The sequence below is a fragment of the Salminus brasiliensis genome, chromosome 11 (assembly GCF_030463535.1).
Source record: "Salminus brasiliensis chromosome 11, fSalBra1.hap2, whole genome shotgun sequence".
NCBI lineage: Eukaryota > Metazoa > Chordata > Actinopteri > Characiformes > Bryconidae > Salminus > Salminus brasiliensis.
In genome coordinates this window covers 5,031,114-5,055,587 of record NC_132888.1, presented here as the reverse complement: position 1 = coordinate 5,055,587, position 24,474 = coordinate 5,031,114, and the positions used below count along the sequence as shown (strand labels likewise).

The window sequence follows — 24,474 nt, the reverse complement described above, 5'->3', positions numbered from 1 at the left end:
ATGTGAATCTAAATCACAGATTTCAGTGTGGGAAGAGTGTGAGAATATGTGTCGCATAGAAGTGACAGCACTTTTATCAGCTACATGTTTTGCAAGAGATGAAGAAATATCTATTTTTTCTTTGAATTTATAGACAGTTAACGTTTGTCTTGACCTCTAAAGTCACCAATTATAAGTTACATGTTTTTCATTAGACATATACATACACACACTTCAATATATATATATATATATATATATATATATATATATATATATATATATACATATATATATATATATATATATATATATATATATATATATATATATATACACTTTACATACACATACTCTACAGTGTTGCTGTCGCACCTTTTATTTTCATACTTTCACCTTACAGGAGAAGGAAAGATATTTTTTGAATGACCCATTCATTATGACAATTATTACATTTCATTATGACTAAGTGTAAAAAAGACTTCCAGAATTAAATTTTGAGGATCAAAGCTCATATGCACTCACCAAGCAATGTATTAATAACACTATACTAAAATTGGCATAATGTATAATGTAAATCTAGGAGCAATGTTTTTTTTTTATAATTTAATGATGAATGATGATTGTGTGTAACTGAAATCAAAGTCCTTGATATTGAAAAAAATGCTGCATGTGGATCACACATCAACCTTGTATCTCCATTTGTCCTGCTTTGTACTCTTTATCAGAATGTAATTCTTTACATTGTGTCCAAACTTCCTGATGAACGGACCAATAGAATTGTTCTAAAATTACTTTGAATAAAAATCTTTTTACTCTGCTGTCCATTAAAATATAATGCATGTCTATTACTTCTCATGTAAAGTTGCTGGTCTGGGGATAAGAGGAGATATGAGGTTTTTGCATGACAGTGACAAAATGCAGGCCACTACATACTGTCATCTACATTCAATCAACTGACAGCTACAATAAATACTGTCCTACTAACTATATAAATACAGTGAGTGAACATAGTGGACTCTTACCATAGTGAAACGGCTCATCCCACTTCTCATCTGCAGACAAAACACACACATATATAGCATATCATTACCAACAGCATCAAAAGCATGAAAGCTTGCATGTTCAAATAATTGAATGACAAAGACTTTTCCTTTTTTTTTGTATTAGGAAACGTTAAAGGATGGGGATATAAAAATAATCATCATGTTTAAAATATTAAGGAAATGTTTCTTTAACTTTGTGCCTTTTGGAAATGCGGTCAACTTTTACTTACTTTTGGACATTTTGGACAGGGATTCCCAAATGTTTACACACACACACATCACTGCTATCCAATGGAAAACATGTATCTCCATTTTTGTTCATTTTCTCCATGATTTGAACCCTGTAGCTGCTTTGTACACTGTGTAAATAATGATGGATCAATGGACCAATAGAAAGGGTCTAAAATACTTTTAGTTTACATTCACTTCCATTCAAAGTTCAGAACACCTTTACCTTGTCTTCTAAAGTCACCAATTATAAGTTACATGTTTTTCATTAGACATATATATATATATATATATATATATATATATATATATATATATATATATATGCTTTTACCTTACAGGAGAAGAAAAAAAAAATTAATGGCCCATTCATTAAGTGCAAAAAAGACTTCCAGAATTAAGTGTAAAAAGTGTAAAAATTGGAAACAATGGAGATACAAAGTTACATATGATCAGGCATGGACACCGGTCAAGGCTCAGTACATATACACTCACCAAGCAATGTATTAATACCACTATACTAATATTGGCATTAGTCGTGAGTCGTTCTTTACTGTTCAAATTTAATGATAAATGGACCAATAGAAATGCTCCAAAATGACTTCAAATAAAATCTTTTACATTGACCTTAAGAAAGTTTCCTCCTGGGCTCAAATTGCTGTTCTGGAGATATGATGTTTTTTTTGTGTGACAGCAACAAAATGCAGGGTACTTTTGTCATCTTTATAAAATAACTACCATCTACCGTAATTCCTGCGCCACTGACAATTAAAAGCATTGCGAGTTAATGCTAATGTTAATGTTAAATGTTAATGATGAAAAAAACACACTGATATAGAATCATGAAGAATTCTGCTGCTGTTGGACGGTATAGTGGGTCGCCACAAACAAACAAAAAAAAACCTTCAAACAAGACTGTGTATTCTTGTATTCCATACAAAAACCATTTTATGATGCTAAATGCCACTTTTCTGTTCCAGGCCTGGCTAGAGTGCCCCCTAGTGGTGAATCCAGTTCAGCTAACTCTGTAACCCTGTTTTGTAGCTCTGATGATCATAAATATTGTTGGGCGACAAGCTTCCAAATGTTAAGCTCCCACTGGTCGCTGCTTTCTACCCTGCCCACATCGAACTAAGCCTCACCTCCACACACTTGTCATCAACCCCGTAACATAAGAGGATGAGAGACACGGTGATATTGCGGGTGGATAAACTTTTTAAGCCACAGCTGCTCATGATGTCCTCATGATGGGGGGATTTGATGCTTTGTGCAAGTGAGGCCTTGTGCATTTTTGCTGGTTCTGATTTTGGTTCTGATGTTTTCTCTTATAGATACAACTTTTTTGGGAAAGCTGAAGGTGCAGTAAGATTGTCTTTTGATTTCTGAGGTTAGGTTATGGTTTGGTGTAGATATACATGGCTTCAGTAATACAGACGTCTGTGGAAGTCCTCACAAAAATAGCAACACCAACATGTGTGTGTATGTGTGTGAATATGTCCCCATTTGTTGGACTTTTTCATAGGAGCATGTTCAAAGTATATTTGGGTGAGTTTGTGTTTGTGAATTTGTGTGTGTGAGTGTGTATGTGTGTGTTCATATCCTTGCATTTGAACTTAACACAGGGTTCCCACTATGATAGAAAAACAGGGACACTCTGGAACTGTAATACATTACAATACAATATACAATACAAGGACAAAATGAATGCTTTTTACACAAGTGTGTGTGTGTGTCTGTGTGTGTGTCTGTGTGTGTGTGTGTCTGTGTGTTTTGGCATTGACAAACAAGGAGGCTGGTAAAAGGCCATGCTGGCCCAGCAGTCTCCTCCATCGGGCCGGTTCTGCACTGCTGCAGCGTGTGGAGCAGCCAGGCGAGGGAACAGGAGACGCATGCTTATCTGTCCACCTGAGCAATAAATCCACATTTATCTGATCCTCAAATAACTGCAGAGAGGAGCTTCCACTGCAGCAACACGCTGTGCTGTTCATTCACGGAGGACTGCTATTGTATACCGTAAGCTACAGTGACTCGATAAGCTTGATAAAGAGTCATAAATCCCCAAAAGAGAGAGAGAGAGAGAGAGAGAGAGAGAGAGAGTTGTCATGTTCAAAAAAGAAGAAGACAGTCAATGGTTAATAAATGATTTACCTGAGCAGGAATATGTATAAACACACACACACACACACACAAACAGGGCTCTTTATGTGTGTGTGGGCACCCCTAGTCTCAGGACATGTTGTGTCCTTCAACAGAATAATGACCCAAAACACACAGATCCAAAATCCAAAATGGCTAAGAGCACTGAGCATTGGACTAACATCCGGAGAATTCGACCCTTCCTCTCTAGAGAGTCGCCCAGGTGCTCGTTCAGTCTCTCGTCACTTCAAGACTTGACTTCAGCAGCTCTCTTCTGGCTGGTCTCCTCTGCGCACCATCAGGCTCCTGCAACTGATCCAGAATGCAGCGGCACGGGTCGTCTTCAATGTCCTTAAATTCAGCCATGTCTCTCCACTGCTGCGTTCTCTCTTCACTGTAGCTTCCTGTAGCTGCTGCCCAGGTCATCAGATTCAAAACCCTGACGCTGGCCTACAAAGCAAAGACTGGACCAGCCAGCCCCTCCGTACTTGATGGCGATGGTCAAAAGCCGATCTGCACCAAGAGCCCTTCCAGCTTCAAGTACGGCTCGGCTCGACCCGCCATCCTTTAAGATCCACGGAAGACGAGCGTCCAGGCTTTTTACTGTCCTGCACCGAAGTGGTGAAACGAACTTCCCCTGGGTGTCCGAACAGCAGAGTCCAACGCTCGCTGTCTTCAAACCCAGACTGAAGACCCTCCTCTTCTGAAAGTACTTGGGTGAATAGCAGAGTGGTCACCTTATTGACTTGTGTTTAGTAGAGTCTAAGATTAGAGGATCTTTGAATTATTAGTCTATTTAAATTTTAAAATTGTAAAAATTTAAATTGTAAGTCGCGCTGGATAAGAGTGTCTGCTAAATTCCTTAAATGTAAATGACCATTCTGAAGTGGCCTTCCACAAGCCCTGATCTAAATCCTTTTGCACATCTGTGGAAGGCGCTAGAACCTGCAGTCTGAAGAAGGCAGTCTTCAAACCTGAGACAGCTGGAGCAGTCTGCTCTTGAGGAGTGGGCCAAAATACCTGTGTACAGGTGCAAAAATCTCATTGAGAGGAACAGGAATCACATGATTGCAGTGATTGCCTCAAAAGATTGTGAAACAAAATATTAAGTTAAAGATGCCATCATTTTTGTCCAGGCCAGATTAAGTTTTTAGAATGATTCTGTGGCACCACAATTTACAATTCACCACAGATTGTTATAGATAAATCAGTATTTTTTGTTTATTATTCATTCTATTAGTTTCAAGTTATTCCAGTGACCATTGTGTTTTTCATTTCTTTAACGGAAGAATACCAACAATTTTGTCCACATGTGTAAGTGAAAATAAGTGAACACATTCTTGAAACATTAACTATGACTTTTCTGCCTATTTTAGACACAATTTCCATTTATTTTCCTTTCAAAAATTGGTCAGAGAGCTAATTAGTGAAAAAATTGTAGAAAATAAACTCCAAAAGTCTAAAAGCTCAACTATTCTTCTCAGCTTTTTAAGCAAGACTAGTGTATTATTTATTTTATCTGTATTTTTGTATGATTTTCAGAGGAAAATGGAAAGGAGCATCACGCAAAGGTTTGGGAATTGATTGGGTAAAAGATTTGAGCTCTCAGATGACCTTTGCCAAGAACTGAAAATCTTGTTAGGGCTTGTTCCCAGTGAACATTAGGACGGGTGAGGTGATGCAAATTTCTAAACACTATGGTAACGTATTGTAACCGCCTTGCCCTTGTTTCTGCCCTCCCTGATCTCTGTGATAACCAGGGGAGGATGTCTAAACAAGCCTGGTGCATTCTCTAAACAAGTCATCTAGACTGAGAAGGTAAAAAAACATTTTTGCCCACAATGAGCAAGGGTGTGTTTGGAGAAACAAGGGTTCAAAATTTCTGAAAATATGTTAAGCACAGGGGTGGATCGATCATGCCTTGGGCTTGTGTTGCAGCCACAGGCATAGGAAACATGGGACTTGTTTAGGGAAGAGTGTATTTAGTCAAACACCAGCAAATTCTGGAAGCAAACATTACATTTTCTGTGTGATTCTGAAAAAAAAAAGCTGAATATGAAAATAGGATGGTTTCTACGGCAGGATAGGGATCCTAAAACACCCCACAAAAGAGGCACAAGCTGGCTGAAAGTTTTGGTATGGTCCTCACAGTCTCCTAACCTTAACATTATTGGAAATCTATGGATAGACCTCAAAAGAGCAGTGCAGCAAGACGGCCAGAGAATCTCACAGAACATTTTGCAGGACGAATGAATAAAATCCATCAAATAGGAACTGACAGCTCTCTTAGCAGATACAAAAAATTTTTTACAAGCTGTGATACTCACTAACTGAGGTATTATAAGGTATTGATCATGCAGGATCTTTTGGAAATCAAGTAATTTGGGGTCCCCCAAAGTTTGCATGCCACTGTATCTACGAATATCATTATATTCACCTGCCAACTTTTGATAGTGATATCATATTCTGAGGCCTGTAGCAATTCCTACCTGTTGTAAGAACTGTCCATGAGGCTGTTGGTGAAACTCACATTGTGGTTACTACCAAGGCCACATTTACCATCTACAGTGTCTTACATATTTACTACCATACATCAGACCCTGCCTGAGAAAGGTAATGAGATCAACACAAACTGAGCTCAGAAAATAAGTGGAACATGGGTGATGTTCTTCTGACCTAGTAAAGCTTCATCTATGGTCAACCATGTTTCATTCATAAAGTGTGCTCATGCTCAGTGGAAGATACTCCACGTCCAAACCTGACACCCATCAGTGCATGTCTCATCTCTGTCTCTGACACTTAAAAGAGTATCCTCACTAATCAAGAACCTTTCTGTCAGTGAACACCAAGAGTAACGCTCAGAAACGAACCTTCTGATTAACTGTAGCAGACCAGTAGATAGAAATAATCAATTTAGTGGGAAAAAACTAAGAGAGGCCTAATTAAATATAAGTAAATGACCTATGGTAGAACAAATATGATGTATTTCTGGTTTTCCATTAAATAATGAAATAAAGAAAAAACAAAATGAGGCACAAATGGAAATTGGAAAAGTTTCTTGTATGAATGAAACACATTTTTTTATGTATATAAAATTATCATATAAATATATAGAATTAGCATAATTCCAGACACCCTATGTATCATATTAAAATAAAAGAAATGATTAAAATTACTTGAAAAAAAAATCGTATCACAATCATTTCCATTATTTTTAAGTTAAATGTGTTTTTTTTTTACTTATATAAAGTTACTAATTTTGAGATGCATATACAGGACCATTCTCTTGCTGCTGTAGGTTGGCTCAGAGGCAGGAGCTGTATTGTTCCATGCACAGGGAGCTACTATTGTATACTCTCAGCTCCAGTGACGCGATAAGTTTGATAATGACTGAAAAGACCCCAAAAGACGAGAGAGAGAGAGAGCAAGAAATAGACTTCTTTTTTTATGAAAAGTCCCATGTTCACAATACAGGGAGATAGCCAACACTTATTAGACTCCTTGCCTGGGAAGGCAGTAGACAGTCCCCTTATCGCAGTTCTAGGGATCCATCCATAATTACTTCTAATTAAATTCCAGGTGCACTCATTTTCTGTCTGACCCGTCTTTCAAATTGAATTTTTAAATATATAAATGACGTGGCTCTCTCAGGATATGCCGCTCGGTTTTAATGGCACTTCATAAAGCATATCAGTTCGCCACGACGACCCTCCGCAATACTGCATATCTTTAAGCCTCGCTCTACATGGGAAGAGGGCTGAACACTTTTCTAATTACCTGCTAATTAGTTTCTGAGTTATGTGTGCCCTTGATATGAATTGCATTTTGCTGAGTTATACGGTGACAGTCGCTCTCCTTCAGTCTCCCCGAGGAGCTTCCAGCCTTTTCTACAAGAGAAGCCACTAAAATAAGTGCAGTGTGCTCTCAGCTGTAGACGTCCACCTACAGAGGGCCATGTACCACCTGGTATTTACTGTATGCTAATGCTTTCAGATCATCCTCATCAGTAAAACTTTCACATCACGAAAATGAACAACACTTGTTTGTGTTCAAATGGTCATCAGTAACATTTACATTTAAGGCATTTAGCAGACGCTCTTATCCAGAGCGACTTACAAAAGTGCTTTGCTATTTACCCAAGAAAAACCTCAGCTAGTTTAAACAGACTAATAGTTCAAAGATACCTCTAAGCTTTAGACATTACTAAACACAATACAATAAGGTGACCATAGTACTCTATTCGCTATTCGTCCAAGTACTCTCAGAAGAGGTGGGTCTTCAGTCTGCGTTTGAAGGCAGCGAGCGACTTTTTTGAGGGATGGCGGGTCGAGCCGAGCTGTACTTGAAGCTGGAAGGGCTCTCGGTGCGGATTGGCTTTTGACCATTGCCATCAAGTACGGAGGAGCTGGCTGGTCCAGTCTTGGCTTTGTAGGCCAGCGTCAGGGTTTTGAATCTGATGACCTGGGCAGCAGCTACAGGAAGCCAGTGAAGAGAGAACGCAGCAGTGGAGAGACATGGCTGAACTTAGGAACATTGAAGACGACCCGTGCCGCTGCATTCTGGATGAGTTGCAGGGGCCTGATGGTGCGCAGAGGAAGTGGAAGTGACGAGAGACTGAATGAGCACCTGGGCAACTCTCTAGAGAGGAAGGGTCGAATTCTCCAGATGTTGTACATCTGCAGGACCGAGTTACGTTTGCAACATGACTTGGGAACGATAACTGATCATCCATGATTACACCAAGGCTTCCAGCTTCTGTAGATGGAGTGACCAGTGAGTTCTCAGAGGAGACGACAAGATAGTTTTTAGGTCTAGCAGTTCCCGGGATGTACAGCAGCTCTGTCTTGCTGGGGTTAAGTTTGAGGTGGTGAGTAACTGGGGCAGGAATGGACCAAAGACAAAACTCATTGCATAAATACATATTGTTGTTGGTTGCTAATGGGCCAACCTGCTTACTGTTCAGTTACAGTACTGTGGGAAAAGTCTAGGGCAGTCCTGAAAATTGGGTTGTTTTTGTTGTAGCTCAAGCCACTCTTTCTGGTCAGTTTTTTTGTGGGGGTGTGTTTACAAGTCAAACTGAAAATGTCCCCACAAGGACAGAGAAAAATACTGATATTATTGGGACATTTTGCCATGACACATATAGGATAGAATAGAATACCTGTACTTTACTGATCCTATAGTAAACTGCATAAGCTTTGGGTTGGCCATGCTATGACCCAACATTGGCAGCTTAGTGAACCAGAGTATCAAACCCACAACCCAGCACTACTGCCACTGAAGAGATGTCCCCACTTGACCTCACCTGTTCCCACAGTTATAGGAAAACACTGGTGTTGGTGCAATGCTATGCCACATTGAGTGACCACACCCACCAGACCACTTAGTAATGCACCATGTCTGTAAGCAAGCTGAAAACAATATAAGGGTGGATGACATACCGTATGGTGCATGGTGCATGGCATCTTTCTGTGTTTGCTTGGCCTTGGTTGATTTCAATGGGCTTCTTGTAACTTCTTCAGTTTTATTATCATTAGCTTCAGTATCATTGGCCTTGGTTGATTTCAATGGGCTTCTTGTAACTTCTTCAGTTTTATTATCATTAGCTTCAGTATCATTGGCCTTGGTTGATTTCAATGGGCTGTTTGTAACTTCTTCAGTTTTATTATCATTAGCTTCAGTATCATAATTGGTCAGTGCTGCGGTGAATTCAGTGTAGTTGAATTGATCGCTTGTCCAGTCAGTTACTGTCCAGTTATCTAGGAATAACAGGAGGAAATTGATTATAAAAAATACAACCACATTCCATCTGCATTATGTAAAAACAGACGAGACCAAACAGGTATACAGAAGGACGAGGTAATAATAGGATAATAAGCTGAGAGGAGGAGTTTTAGTCATGTTCCTCATCCTAAATTTAGATATTTTTTTACTCCACTTATTCATCATTTTGAGCATTTTTAGCATTGTAGTTATTTATTCCTACAACACATTATTCCCATTGTATTGCTTACTTGCCGATGTATGTAAATTATTTCTGTTCTGATTGATTGTCTGCCACTAAATATGAATATGAATAACACTTGTTTGGGGTTAAGTGGTCATCCGTAACTGGGGCAGGGATGGACCAATGACAAAACTTACAAAACTTACAAAAATACATATTCAGTTACAGTGCTGTGGGAAAAGTCTAGGTCAGTCCTAAAAAGTGGGTTGGTTTTGTTGTAGCTCAAGTGAATCTTTCTGGTCATTTTTTTTATATATACATAAGTGTGGGTGTGTTTGCGAGTCAAACTGAAAATGTCCCCACAAGGACAGTGAAAAATACTGATAATATGGGGACATTTTGTCTCCACATGAAAAAATGTGTGTATATGACACATATAAAATATAATAGAATACTAGTACTTTACTGATCCTGTGGTAAATTGCAGAAGTTGGGGTCAGAGTATTTTTGGACTCCATTTATCCACCATATCAAGCATTTTATTTATTCATTCCTACAAGATCATTTTCCCAATAACTCCTTCATAAAAATGAACAAGATTTTGTGGTCTGCTTAGCTGCCGATATATGTAAATGACTCCTGTTCTGATTGGCTGTCTGCCACTGCAGCTCCTTCAAAATGTAACCCAGCCTAAGTGGGTGGGGCTAAACTCCTGTAGACCGAATGTGAGTAATGACCATTTCGGGACTGGAAAACACTCTGCCCATTATATCATATCCACTTCCCATATTATAGCACTGTGTACTTCTATAATTCCAGACTGTCTCCATTTGTTTCTCTGCTTACGTTGCCACATTTTGCCCTTTTTTCCTCAATGGACTGAGAACAGTCCACCAACCAGTAATATCCAGTGAGAAGTGTTCTGTGGGCAGCATCCTGTGACCACTGATGAAGGACTGGAGGATGACCAACACAAACTGTGCAGCAGCACATCAGAGAGCTTCAGTCTCTGACTTTACATCTACAAGATGGACCAACTAGGTAGGAGTGTCTAACAGGGTGGACCGTGAGTGGGCACAGTGTTTAAGCACTCCAGCAGCACTGCTGTCTCTGATCTGCTTGTACCACCAGCGCAACACACACTACTAACATACTGCCACCACCATGTCAGTCAGTGTCACTGCAGTGCTGAGAATGACCCACCATTAAAATACTGTGTGCCCTGTGGTGGTTCTGTGGGGACCTGACCGGACTACAGTCTGGAATTATAGAACTACAAAATGCTCCTGCAGGGTGGAGCTGATCCAAACAGGGACATGATCCGGACATAGTAAAACTTTAACAATGTGCCTATATTGCATCACATTGATTGATTTGAAGTCTTGAAAACAACAGGACACAGGACTTAAAGTTAACGTAGCTAACACAAAAAAGAATGTGTCATTAATTGGCATCCTATTTCTGAGCGTAGAATTCCCTTATTATATAAATGCATGTCAGTATCCTCAGTTACTGCAATAAAGGCAAGATAAAGGCAAAATATGATATAAAAACATGAAATATGTCTATAGAGACCAGATTTAGAAAGATAAGGATGTATGTATGTGAACTTCTAGGCTACCTGTGCTGGTTTGTACGTCCACAGTGGTGGGAACATAAGGTTCTTCTGTCCCATTTTGAGCTCCACATCCTTAAAAAAGAGAATATAAAATACATATTAAGTTGCTGAACCATAAAACAGTGGTTTTAAATGATCTAAAACATCCAAAGACAGATCTAGAACAAAGCACAAAAACTGAAAACCCATAAACTAAGCAGACATAACAAGAAAAAAGAAAAGCAATAGAAGTGAAAGCATTTGGAGCCTTTTCCATTACATCACACCTATGCCAGAGAGGCTCTACATCACACAATATAATCACGTAATTGTGCAATAATTATTCATCAGTGTGATATAATTAGTGCACATTTGCTTCTACACATACAGTCTCGCCAGATCTACAGTACATTTCAGCATCTATCCTATAGCTTTAGTTCCACAAACTGTGGATAATGCATAATTTCACATTCTTTGTTTATTTATTGGCATAACTTGTTTACGCTTTGCTTCGGTGAGGTCAATTTATAGTGTGTGTGCAGTATGTGCACCATTTCTGTAATCATGTTAAAAATAATGTCTTATTGAACGTATCTGGACATCTGATCTTATCTCATCTGATCAATACTGCGAGATTGAGGTAATCTAACTAAACTCACACAACTGAAGAAATGTCTTTATGAAATGGAGCTGATAGGATTAGGATTAGGATTCAATTCTGGGTTTTTTTCGGGTTGTTAGAATGGCCATAACCGCAGCCAGGCCCCCAATAACACAAGCGCTCTGATCCCTGGTGTCCAAACACCCGCACAATAACACAGCTTACAGTCTTGCAGCACACGCAAGCTTTGGGTAAAAATAAATGCGTATTTTCCAGCAGCTGATGGATGCAAATGTATGCCATGGCTGACATAATAATAGTGTTGTGATGTAGAGCTCTGTCCCCTGTCATGAAAGGAGCTTTCTCACTGCTTCACAAGGCCAGACTGTGAAACACAAAGGAGTGGTCAGGACAGTGGAGAGTTTTGCATTTAACCCATTCCTGAAATGCTCAGCAGCATTAAGGCAAACATGTGGGTAAAATACCTGGATTAAACTTCTTGTCAAAGAGGGACATATGATTACGGCCATGTAAAAATCCTGTATCTTTAAAACAGTACATTTTCAGGAGAAGGGAACAGTCTTAAACTGTCAATGGAAGTCAGTTGAAGATTTTATTCTGTCATTTTGCAGCATTTCTATTGGTCCATTCATCATTAAATTTGGACACAATGTAAAAACAAATGCAATATTCAAATTGTCAAAAAGTGAAATACTAATAAAATGGACACCGAGATTGTTTCAGGACCTGCTTTATTTAGTCTAGTAGTTGTACTTTTTTGATCAAATATATATATATAGTGGGGAAATTCTCAGTGTCACAGCAGAAAGGGATAGCAAGACACTCAGTTACAAAAAAAATGTAGATTTAAAAAAATAAAATTACACTATATACACAATATAAATAAGAAGTAAAAAAGCAATAACAATATTATTTACAGGTTATTGCAAATGACTCTTCATTGCACATGTGGGGGTGGGGGTAGCACTAGCTATGCTCCTGAAACTAGGATGGACTTAACACTTGTCTCCTACGATACATACAAAGGCATCTCTTTTTCGACCTGCCCGCCAATACAGGCCGGGTCCCCATCTTCACCACACCGGCTAACAGATGGCTGCACCAGCCAAAACGACTTGAGAGTGATGTGGGGTGGGGGGCACCATCTACCCACCTGAAGACAGCATGTCAAATTGTGCTCTCTCTGACTCCAGCTGCTGATGGCAAAGCAGCATGGCTCAGAATTCAAATTCATAACCCCTGGGCCATTTTTTTTTTAATTTATTTATTTTATACAGCATTTACAAGCTGTAGTCATAAATGAGGTCTTGAGATAGAGGCGTGGAGTTGAGCTGCATGTTGACTTACTTGATCACTAGACGTCAATGTTAAAAGATATAACAAAGAATGCAGGAATGTTTATTCCTTATGTATCTTTGTTTGTCTTATGTATCTTTATTTGTTATTACCTTATTTATAAGAAAGCAAAAAAAAATACATAGAGAACAAAAAAAAAAACAAAGGTCAACAAGATACACGACCAAACAAATGAAGACTAAAACTGAGAGCTGAGGAGAAGACTAGAAACACCTGGAAACAATTACAAGGGGGTGGAGCAACAGGTGAGGGGCAGGACAAATAGACCCAGAAGACCAATATAAACCAGAGTAAACAAGAAAAAGCAGACAAGGGCAAAGCAAGGCAGGGCATTAATTTGTGGGCCTTGGTCTGACACTGTTCTCAGTGTTGTAGAAGCATAGGGTTCATATTTGACTGCATTGGACTATAACATTGGGTATAACAAATGCCAGAATGTCAACACTTTCAGTGAGTGCGCTGATAGACAACATGTATTGTGGTTATTCAGACACAGTAAGTGTGTCACCCGTTTACACAAGCTCATGTTTCATAGGCCTGAGCATGTGAGCATTAGCCAATTTCCAGGCTACATTTTACAGTACAATTTGGGGTGGTCTGGAAATTTTAGTGCACAAGATCTTGTAATTATTTCCCTTCTCTGCAGTTTTGCATTTACTGATAAAGCTCAATCATTACCCCAGAAATGCAGAAAGGTGTATTACTCAGTAACTACAAAGACTTCTGAACAAACTGGTGGGGCTATTCTTTGCTAATAGAAGTTTTAATAAAACTTTCAGCCCACCGACTATTTTATGATATTTATATGTACCTGCATCTGTTCTAATGGGATCCGGAGTTTCTACAGTAAAAACTCTCATACTGCTGAGAGACATGATCTTAAATCCTGGGATTATGGTCTTACAATCTCTGCCCAGTTCTGTAAGTTTACATATTTCTCTAACAAATATAAGGTGTTAACATTTAAATATAATATAAGGTATAATATGTCAAGTCAAATTTGCACTTTCAAACTTACTTTCACTTAAATTCTTTAACAAACTTTTTTTACAGCCTCAATTAGATGCCCAGATGAGTGTTTTTACTTCTACTCAAGTACATTTCCACAGAAGTAATGGCACGTCTGCTAGAGTGTAGGCTTTAAGTAGTCCTTCCCCCACTACTGATGATGGCGGAAATGAGACAGGAGAAAAAAACAAGAAATTAAGATCATAGGGGGTGTGCAGAGCGAGAGCGAGCGTGACAGAGAGTGAGATAGAGGGTGGGAGGGGATTTTTGATTACTCACCTCTATAGAAGAGCGACAGAAAAAGTACAGCTCCTCCCCAGAGTGTCTGTAAAGCAGGTCACAATCAGACACACGAACACACTCTCACACAAACATGCCACCTACAATGCAAATAACGCTCCATTTACACTGAGTGAAGCTTTACCAAACCTAAAGTTTGAAGGCCAATTACATTTACATGATTTATGTTGTGATAAATGTGTCACATTATTACTCCTGCAATGGTTTGTTGATTACATATTTCACTGGTTTTAGATTTTAGATTCTTTAGAGTTATGTGATTAAGATGAAGACAAATAAACAAGCAAATGCAAATGAAAACCAGTCAAATAGAGTCTTGGAGGATCTATATGAATTGAAATAAGTAATTTCAATTGATTTATTTATCAATAAACAATAAACATCAACATACTGTACTAAATTATAGTGAAAGGCTGCTTATCTGGTCACTGATATTAGAATAAACACTAATAACAACAGTCCTAACAGAAAGTGTTTGTGTAAAAGTCTTAAACAAGATATAAAAAAAGTTTGCTTAAATAATCTGTAATCCATTTTCCATCAGATCATATTCCCCATTAATGCTTTTACTGGCTTTGTGAACCTACAGTTGCAAGTGAGCACTTACATAGAGCTCTTGTTTTTGTGTTATTGTATTCACATCTGACCACTTTCAGTTAGAATAGTCAGGATGTGGCTTTAAACTGTTTTTTTAGTGAGAAGCCAACTAACGTCATACTCTTCTACATGTCCTCTGGCTCAGTTGTTGATGTAGGATAGGGGGTAACAACAATGCCTTCCCTATGGCAAACTAGGGTCCGATCCAAGGCCAGAAAACAACAATGAGAGTCCCTTGGGCAAGACTCCTAACTCTACATTCCTCTTTCCTGTGTAACTTGATTCACATGCAACATTGTAGCCAAATGCATTACATTTAATGTATATATTAATCATAATCTAATTACAATATTTTTATTGGCTACAAAATATCAAACCTTTTTTTGGGGTCATGGAACATAGGTCTAAGGAAGGATAGCCAGCAATCTGGCGTCAGGGTTATTGCACCCAAGACTCAAGACCAAGTTAATGGAGGCCCCACTTCACATTTTACAGGACTTTAATGATCTGCTGCTAATGTCTTGGTGCCAGATACCACAGGACACCTTCTGAGGTCTTGTGGAGACCATGCCTGGATCAGTCAGAGTTGCATTAGTGACACAAGGTGGACCAACATAGTATTATGCAGATGGTTTTATTATTTTGGCTGGTTAATGTATTCACTTTAATGGTTCTTTGAATATTATTAAAGAACCTTTGAAGAACCACCTTTGTTAATGGTGTAGAAGATCCACTTTTGATTCCTATATTTTTCATATATAAAATGCAAGACAGTGGAAAGTCTTTCAAAAGCTAATGTAAAGGATTATATACCAATTAAAAGTTTGTCCAAACAAGCCAGGAGATATTTAGGTACTTTTTAAGAGTGTAGGCAGTACATGAGGCAGATGAGATTTAAACCTCAGTGCTGTAGGTGGGCATCAACTTTAATTAGCTGCTTTTGAGGACTGTAAGTCAGTGTATTTCTGTATGAGCTGCTGTATGTGCTCCATACTAACAATTTCCCTTGATGATCTATAAACCCTCAATGACACAGAGGTCACCACAGCACAGACAATATAGGAAGCATCACTTAGCAACAGTCAAAACAGTAAAAAAAAAAAAAAAACAGCAGCAAGCTCGTTAAGTTCTTAGCATGGTCAGATCATGGTCAGCAGGCTTTTGTTACAGGAGAGGTCAGCAAGTTTAGGTTAAACTAAGCACTGCAACAAAAGAGCATGGTTGACTTTTATGGTGTACATGAATGTTATAAAGTAATAAATTGTCTCTCAGTCACTGTTAGATTGAGTTTCTTGACTGAATGCAATTATCGTACCTTTACTAGACTGTAGAGGAAATGCACCACAGTATAAGCAGTATAATTTTGTAAAGTTTTGGGTTTAACAATTGTATTACTAAATGGAAATTATACTTTACGTTTTACTCCTTGTTGTTGTCATACGGCAACAATTACTCTTGACTGAATATAGTTTACCAATAATAACCAATGATAAATGTATATAGTTTAATATATAGTATAAGTATAATATAAGTATATAGTAATAAATAGGATATATATAGTATATATTCTATATAGTATAAGAGTATATAGTATATAGAATATTATATATATATATATATATATATATATATGCATATGCAATGGTCAGTATCAAAAGTGGTCTAAGGAAGGATAGCCAGCAATCTGGCTTCAGGGTTTTTGCACCCAAGATTCTGTGATGTTCTTAGAGGCCCCATCTCACATTTTACATTTTAATGATCTGATGCTAAAGTCTTGGTGCCAGATACCACAGGACACCTTCTGAGGTCTTGTGGAGTCCATGCCTGGATCAGTCAGAGCTGTATTAGTGGACCAACACAGTATTATGCAGATGGTTTTATTATTTTGGCTGGTAATTGAATTCTCTCTAATGGTTCTTTGAATATTATTAAAGAACCCTCAAAGAATCACTTTTTTTAATGGTGTAGAAGATCCACTTTTGATTCTTTAAAGACCCTTTCAGTGGACAAGTATTTTTTTCTTTATATATATATATATATATATATATATATATATATATATATAAGATGCAAGAAAGTGGAAAGCCTTTCAAAAGTATAGGCAGTACATATGTGTAAAGATGCCATCTGCACATCTATTTCTTTGCAAACATTACATTGTCTAGTGCCTGCAGCACTCCCACTGGGCCTCATGCAGAACAAATTTGAACATAAATTGTTCATATTTTTTTTTCATAAATATTCAGATTCATTCAAATGTTCATAGTCTGAAAACGTTTGGAAGTGGGAACAATATTTACATCTGCTCCAGACCATGCGGAAATGTCCAAAAGGCACTGACATTGTCATTTGACATGACTGCACTTTATTTAAAAAAATGTTAAATAAATAAAAAAAAAACATCTGGTGAAACCTCAGTCCAAGAGCTACCTTATATGGTAGTAATTTGTAATTCATGGGCGTAGGTTATTTTAATGTTGATTGTAAATAAATATGCACTCAATCTGTGAACGACTGGTATTCATTAACATACGTGGTACTAATAAATTCATTGTTAATACAGCTTTAATGTTCAGGGATGTCTATTTTACTCGCAATTTACCTGTAGTTTGCTCATGTTTTTTTTTTTTTTTTTTATTATGGTTTCATAAATGAGGCCCATTGTGTGCAAAATCCACTGTACAGTTGTCAAGAAAAGAACTGAATCTGAAAAGAAGAGCTATTCAGATTTATTGGATTTAGTAGAAAATGATAAAATTATTGCTGTCATATCAACAACGTGAGTCAATGGAACTGCAGTCTACAGTAGCAGTACTGGTAGTAACAAATGAATTGGCACTATATGTATATTGTTGCTGTCTAATGAAAAACATGTATCTCCAAAATGGTGACCAGAATGCAAAAATGTGTAATTTCGAGCATTTCTATTGGTCCATTCAACCAGAAGTATTTACACAGTATACAGAAGCAGCTGCAGGGTAATTAATGGAGGGTTAATGGGAAATGGAGTCCTGGGAGGGAATTCTATCAGGCAGTGGGATGTGAACCATGATAAAACCACTGAAGACTGACAGTTACACTAACCTTTTTTTATGAAGACATTAGGCATTTAGTCTGTAATAACCTACTCAGGGACTACAGATGGCGATAAGCTAACAATTATAATAAATAAATATTTTCTGCATTGATAAACCATTTAACTATATTTTGCTGTTATGCATGCACTTACTTAATGTCTGGATTATGAATGTGCCATTGTGGAAATGGTGTTAGCGTACAGCAAAAAACTTTTAGACAAAAATATTTCAGATTTCTGTTATATTATTCAATCAAAATTTAAATAAGAAAAATCAAATGTTCTTTTTTTATATTTTACCATTTCAAGACTATTCTAAACATTCTTAGATGACTAACAGATTAAAAGCATTTCTGTCATAATCTCAAAGATTAAGAGCCACTACTTTCTGGTGGGACCAAGGTATCCTATTAGTGGAGTTCTTGTCTGGAAAGGCTGGATAGTGCAGTGGATAACCTTCTCACTTGATTGAGGGGGGCTTGTGCCTCCATTCAGGCAGAAATCAGACTCACTTCAATATCTACTGTATAAACATCATCATCATTTACCTGCCACTATAAACTGAAAGCAATGGTTAAATATGTAAAGATGAAGCCTGTTAGTCTACCTAATGAACGAACCTGGTAGAATAAGGACATGGTTTGTGAATATTGACATCTTTACAATCTTGTAAACTTCAGAAATGTGGTGTCAAAAAGTAATTAAGCACTACATCATAATGCTTAGCATATTATCTTTCAACATTGTAATGGATTCACACTGTAGTGTGGATCCCAACCCCTAGTTAGAATACTCTGCAAGGCTGGGTGTGACATTGTGGTTCCTACCAAGGCCAAATATAACACCTATATATAAAGTCTTACCTATTTATCACTGAACACCATTTGTTGATTGGGAAAGTCAGTGTGATACACCAGAAAGTAAGTGTAACATGGCTAATGTCCTTCTGACCGAGAAAATTCACTTTTACATCCACATTCAACCATGTTTCATTTATAAAGCGTGCTCATGTTCAAAGGAAGATATGGCATGTCAAAACATGTCACTCATCAGTGCACGTCTCATTTTCTGTCTCTGCCACTTAAAAGAGCATCCTCACTAATCAAGAACTTTTCTGTCAGAGAGCACCAAGAGTAACGCTCAGAAATGGAGTGAGAGCTTGATTAACTGTAGCAGCCCAGTAGATTAAAAAAAATCAATTAAAGGAAAAACTAAGAGATGCCTAATTAAATATAAGTAAATTACCTATGGAAGAACAAACACGTCTCTAGTTTTCTATAAAAGAAAAATTGAAAGGAAGTCAAAAGAAAATAAAAGCAGCAATATTCAGCAGAACGGTGGGTGAATAGTAAATAGTGACATTCATTATTTCCTCTGAAACCAAGGCTATTAAAAGAGTTTAGGCTGCTTGTGTTGAAGTTACTGTCTCTACTGTCAAGATTTTGTTGCATTGCTATGATGAATTGATTGCATTCAGCGACAAAAGTATTAGTGAGGTCAGGAAGTTGGATAATCACCAAGTCAAGTCAAGTCAAGTCAAATTTATTTGTATAGCGCTTTTTACAACTGTTGTCGTCACAAAGCAGCTTTACATAATTAGTACTTAATAAAGGACAGAGACCGAGAAGAAAGAAGGAATAACATGAAGGGTCAAAGCCAACGGCGACAGTGGCAAGGAAAAACTCAGAGCTGGAGGAAGAAACCTTGGGAGGAACCAAGACTCACAAGGGGGACCCATCCTCCTCTGGCCAGACCACCCCACCTCATCTCCAATTAATCCCAAAAATATTGGATGGAGAACCATTCACCATTCCAGAGAACACAGCTCTTCCACTGCTCCACAGCTCAATAATGCTGGGGGGCTTTATACCCCTCTAGCCCACACCTGGCATTAGGCAGCATGGTGCCAACAGGTTCATGCTTAGTATCTGCTCAAAAGAGTCCTATGCTATTAGCAGCACTTCTCTACATGGACTAGACAAGCTGTGTATGTGTGTGTCAGCAATGGGTGCAACTTAAAGTAGCTGAATGCATTCATTAGAAGTGGTGTCCACAAATATTTGGACATGTCAGCTAATAATGTAAAATGATGACGAACTGTGACTAATGTGACAGCAAGCTATGCGTTTAGGGATGTAAGTGTGAGTAAGAGCAGGAAACATGCTCAGTGTTGTAGACTGTAGCCTATAGTATCTGTATTGTAGAGCAAAAGGGCATTAAACTGGTGTAGAAGTAGAAGTATGCAATCCTGTACTTTTAACACAATTTGGAAACCCAGTTAAGCTCCCAAAAACAGGACATGTGGCCACCCTACATTATATATTATCAACATCATAAAAAGGCATGAAAAATCTAAGACCAGTAGTGAGCAAGGAAACACTCCCTCAGAGCTGGAGGAAAAAACCTTGGGAGGAACCAAGACTAACAAGGGGGACCCGACCCGTCCTCCTCATCCTTATAAATTATTAATTAAAGTCACCAAAAAACATGAACTGCTATACTGCTTAGGTGTGCAACATATTCTTAATCCTAATGTAATGATCACGGTGTAATATAATAATCATGGTATAAAACACACATGGAAACTAATGGACTAAACTAATGGACTTGGATGCTGTGCAAAAAAAAATCTAATTTTTCTATTTTCTGTGTCGTTCAGATGCTTTAAAATCTGACAGACCAATCAGAGCTCTGTTGTCATGGCTGCAGACCAAATAAATGAGCATTAAGATGGCAACAGAAAAGCACATTGTGTTCATGGCAGAACACAAAAGCTTATATGATAAGTAGCATGCTGACTTTAAAAATGCAGACGTTAAAGAGGAGGAGGATGATGGTGAGAACTTTACTGAGACTTTATGTTGTTTTTTGTTGTAGAAGTTTGTCTGGGTGCATGCTAGTCTGTTCAAAGAACTGCAAACTACAGCTTCCCTCAGTAATCAGCACTCGTGTGGAGGAGGCAAACTGAGAATGTGGAAATTGTGGAGAGAGCAGAAGTGGACAGGGAGCAGAGAAAAGGTTTGGTGTAACGGTCTTTAGAGCTAGCTTTTGTTAGCAACTGACAGGAAAATGTGACTGACAGGAAAATGTGGGAAGTTACATGAGACTATGGACTCTGGATTATGCAAACATAACTAGCTTTCTGTACCTGATTTACTCTGTACTGTATAAAATGCTAAATCAGCAGACTAACTGCCTGCTCATGTAATATGCAGAAACATACTTCTAATTGAGATCTTTAAATAAGGAGTTTGCATAAAACTGCATTACATTTACATTTAGCAGACGCTCTTATCCAGAGCGACATACAAGGTTATTCATATCACAGAGGTGGGCCAATGTAGTGTTAAGAGGCTGGCCCAAGGACTCTTATTGGTGTAGCGCTGCATAGTCACTCAGACTGGGAATCGAACCCTAGTCTCCCACATGGTGGTGTAACTTAGTGGCAGGTAGTGGTGTTATCTGTTGCACCACACCAACCATTAAGAATAAAGTTATTAGTATAATTTCTTAGTATATTGGTAAAATTGGATATTATTTAATATAATACTGCTCATTTTCTGCTTACAATAATAGAGTTACCATACATCCTCTTTTTCCTGGACATGTCCTCTTTTTGGGATGTAAAAAAAGAGGACATGTCAGTCTGGCTGGGTTTTCTATATCCGGGATTTTGCCTTCTCACCTCCACTATTGTTCTACATCTACCTGCATCTAGTGCATCAGTTATTGATCAGACTGTTGGTCCCACCACAGCTGATCAGCTGACCACAGCATGAAAATGCCTGAACGCAAATGTAAATAAACACAAATCAGTTCTAGGAAACTTGTGGAAATATTGCTTTTTTATCTCAGTGGATCCAGGAGGACAGAAAAGTGACCAGTTTTTTTTAGTTGTTTTTATTATTTTATTTGTAAAACACATGACTTTAAATAAAAAAAAGGATTATTTGGCCATATAGATCTTTTATTAACCCCTTATCGCAGAAAGGCTTATTATACACTAATGTGTAAAACCCAAAGATGTTTTAAAGGGTTAAATGAGTACATGTATTAATGTTCATTAACATGGCTGAATGCTTTAGCAGTATTTAATTCACTCCCATTCTCTCTCATACACACACACTGTCATAGTCCTAGAACTAAGGTCTACTTGAAGCCCACTAACTATCACAGTGAACTCCTGTGTGTCCCCAGTGTCCTTTTAAAAAAAAAAAAAAACAGACTATGGACAACCTAAACAATAAAGGGACAGTAGTAGTAGTTCCATCCATTCGTCCATCCATCCATCCATCCAATCCCCTATAAGGGTATATATGGGTAGCCCAACTATGAACCACATTTTCTCTTTGGGTTCCACATTCACCCCCCATATGGATGCACACCAGGGTCAGTGATGGGACCAGTAGAGTTTAAGCATGGGTCCCCATTGTACACTGCAAACAGGGCCTAGATTGGAGTCATGTGAAATAGACCATTGGGAAAGCCCAACTGGGATCCAGTATAAACATATACACAGACTCACTCAGTCCACACCAACCTGGAACCCACCTAACCCATGTGAGACCCACATGACCATGTTGGATGGGTGGAGCTGTAGGGATATCATTAGAAATTCAAAGACTACTGCTACTTATAAAATAAATAAATCTCCCAAATTACTATAACTGTTCATGTGTTCATGTGGTAGCCATGGACACTGTCCAGTTTCTGATTCATTAAAAAAAAGTTGAAATGATAATGATGTAGTGTGTAATTTAGGTATTTTGCTACAAAGTTTCATATGCTAGGGTGACCATATTCTTGGTTGTCTATGGTGGTAGGTTATTGCTGAAGGGCTTCAGTGAGACCAATGTTGTAGCGCTGTGGCCGAAAGTTGTCACAAAGCAACTTTGCTTTACTATACAAAGATCTGGGTCCAAGCCCATTGAGCAAGCCAATGGAAACAGTGGCCAGAAAAACTTTCTCAGATGAGGAGGAATAAACCTTAAGAGGAACCAAGACTCAAAAGGGGGAACCATCCTCCTGTGGTCAACACCAGATAGCACAACAGATACACCATATGTCCAAAAGTATTGGGACACCTGCACATTTCCTCTGAAACCAAGGCTATTAAAAGAGTTTAGGCTGCTTGTGTTGAAGTTACTGTCTCTGCTGTCAAAATTTTGTTGCATTGCTATGATGAATTGATTGCATTTAGCAACAAAAGTATTAGTAAGGTCAGGAAGTTGGATAATCACCACCACACCTCATCTCCAATTAATCCCAAAAGTATTGGATGGAGAACCATTTACCATTCCAGAGAACACAGCTCTTCCACTGCTCAACAGCTCAATAATGCTGGGGGGCTTTATACCCCTTTACTAGCCCACACCTGGCATTAGGCAGCATGGTGCTAACAGGTTCATGCTTAGTATCTGCTCAAAAGAGTCCTATGCTATTGGCAGCACTTCTCTACATGGACTAGACAAGCTGTGTATGTGTGTGTCAGCAATGGGTGCAACTTAAAGTAGCTGAATGCATTCATTAGAAGTGGTGTCCACAAATATTTGGACATGTGAGCTAATAATGTAAAATGATGACGAAGTGTGACTATTGTGACAGCAAGCCATGCGTTTAGGGATGTAAGTGTGAGTAAGAGCAGGAAACATGCTCAGTGTTGTAGACTGTAGCCTATAGTATCTGTATTGTAGAGCAAAAGGGCATTAAACTGGTGTAGAAGTAGAAGTATGCAATCCTGTACTTTTAACACAATTTGGAAACCCAGTTAAGCTCCTGAAAACAGGACATGTGGCCACCCTACATTATATATGTTAAGGGATAATGAAAAAAGAAAGGGGGAGGGGATAATCAGGCCGTATCTTCACATGGTTTGAACGTGGTGAGCATACCGGATGAAGCAGACTGAATTTTAACCACTGGATGTCCAGAAACAAATAATAAAGTATAGTAATTGAAACATAATCAGATTAAATGACATCTTTAAAGTAATTAAGATGATACTGATTACATTTTAGTCATGTGATTTGTAATCAGAAACAGATTTTATTTCTCAATAATCATAATCTACCCAACACTGTTGACCGATGGGCACAATGCGTAGGCTAATCTACCAATGACCTTCCAAAACGTGGGGCATGTGCGCATCATTGTGATGCCCATTAACATCCAACTTTCTCAATCTTTCTCTCTCATATTCTGATTCATTTATTAGCACTGTATAATCTACTTTTTACTCGATAAACTACACAGAAGGACTCAGCGTTTTCTACTTACCTTCATTTTGATGCTGAAATGCTGGACGTCGGGTTCAGAGAGGCATGCAACAGACTAAGCCTAAAGCTAAGTTCGTTAACCACACCCTTTCTGTCACTTCCCTGTTTCAACACATGCTCTTTTTTTGCCTCCCTCTCTCTGTCTCTCTCGCTCTCTCTCTCTCTGTCACTTGTTTGAATGTTCTGTATGTTCAGCCCACCAGCCTCGTTCATTCTTTCACTCCACCAGCACCAGCTGTTGTCTGCCAGCACATGCCCGGGTCACATTGTGTGTGTACTGTATAACTCATTGTTTGGTCAGCTAGAG

The 24,474-nt window shown here is 38.3% G+C and overlaps 1 protein-coding gene across 1 annotated transcript in view; it reads right to left on the bottom strand.

The window, feature by feature from the left end:
- fxyd5 (FXYD domain containing ion transport regulator 5) overlaps nt 1-24,250 on the bottom strand; it is a 30,534-nt gene extending 6,284 nt beyond the window's left edge. The window contains exons 1-5 of the mRNA XM_072690999.1: nt 24,169-24,250; nt 14,199-14,244; nt 10,958-11,026; nt 8,831-9,148; nt 1,005-1,034 (exon numbers count right to left, since the gene is read on the bottom strand). Coding sequence (XP_072547100.1) covers nt 1,005-1,034; nt 8,831-9,148; nt 10,958-11,026; nt 14,199-14,244; nt 24,169-24,174 — 469 coding nt within the window. The 5' untranslated portion in view covers nt 24,175-24,250. The remainder of the gene's footprint in view (nt 1-1,004; nt 1,035-8,830; nt 9,149-10,957; nt 11,027-14,198; nt 14,245-24,168) is intronic.
- Nucleotides 24,251-24,474: the final 224 nt, after the last annotated feature.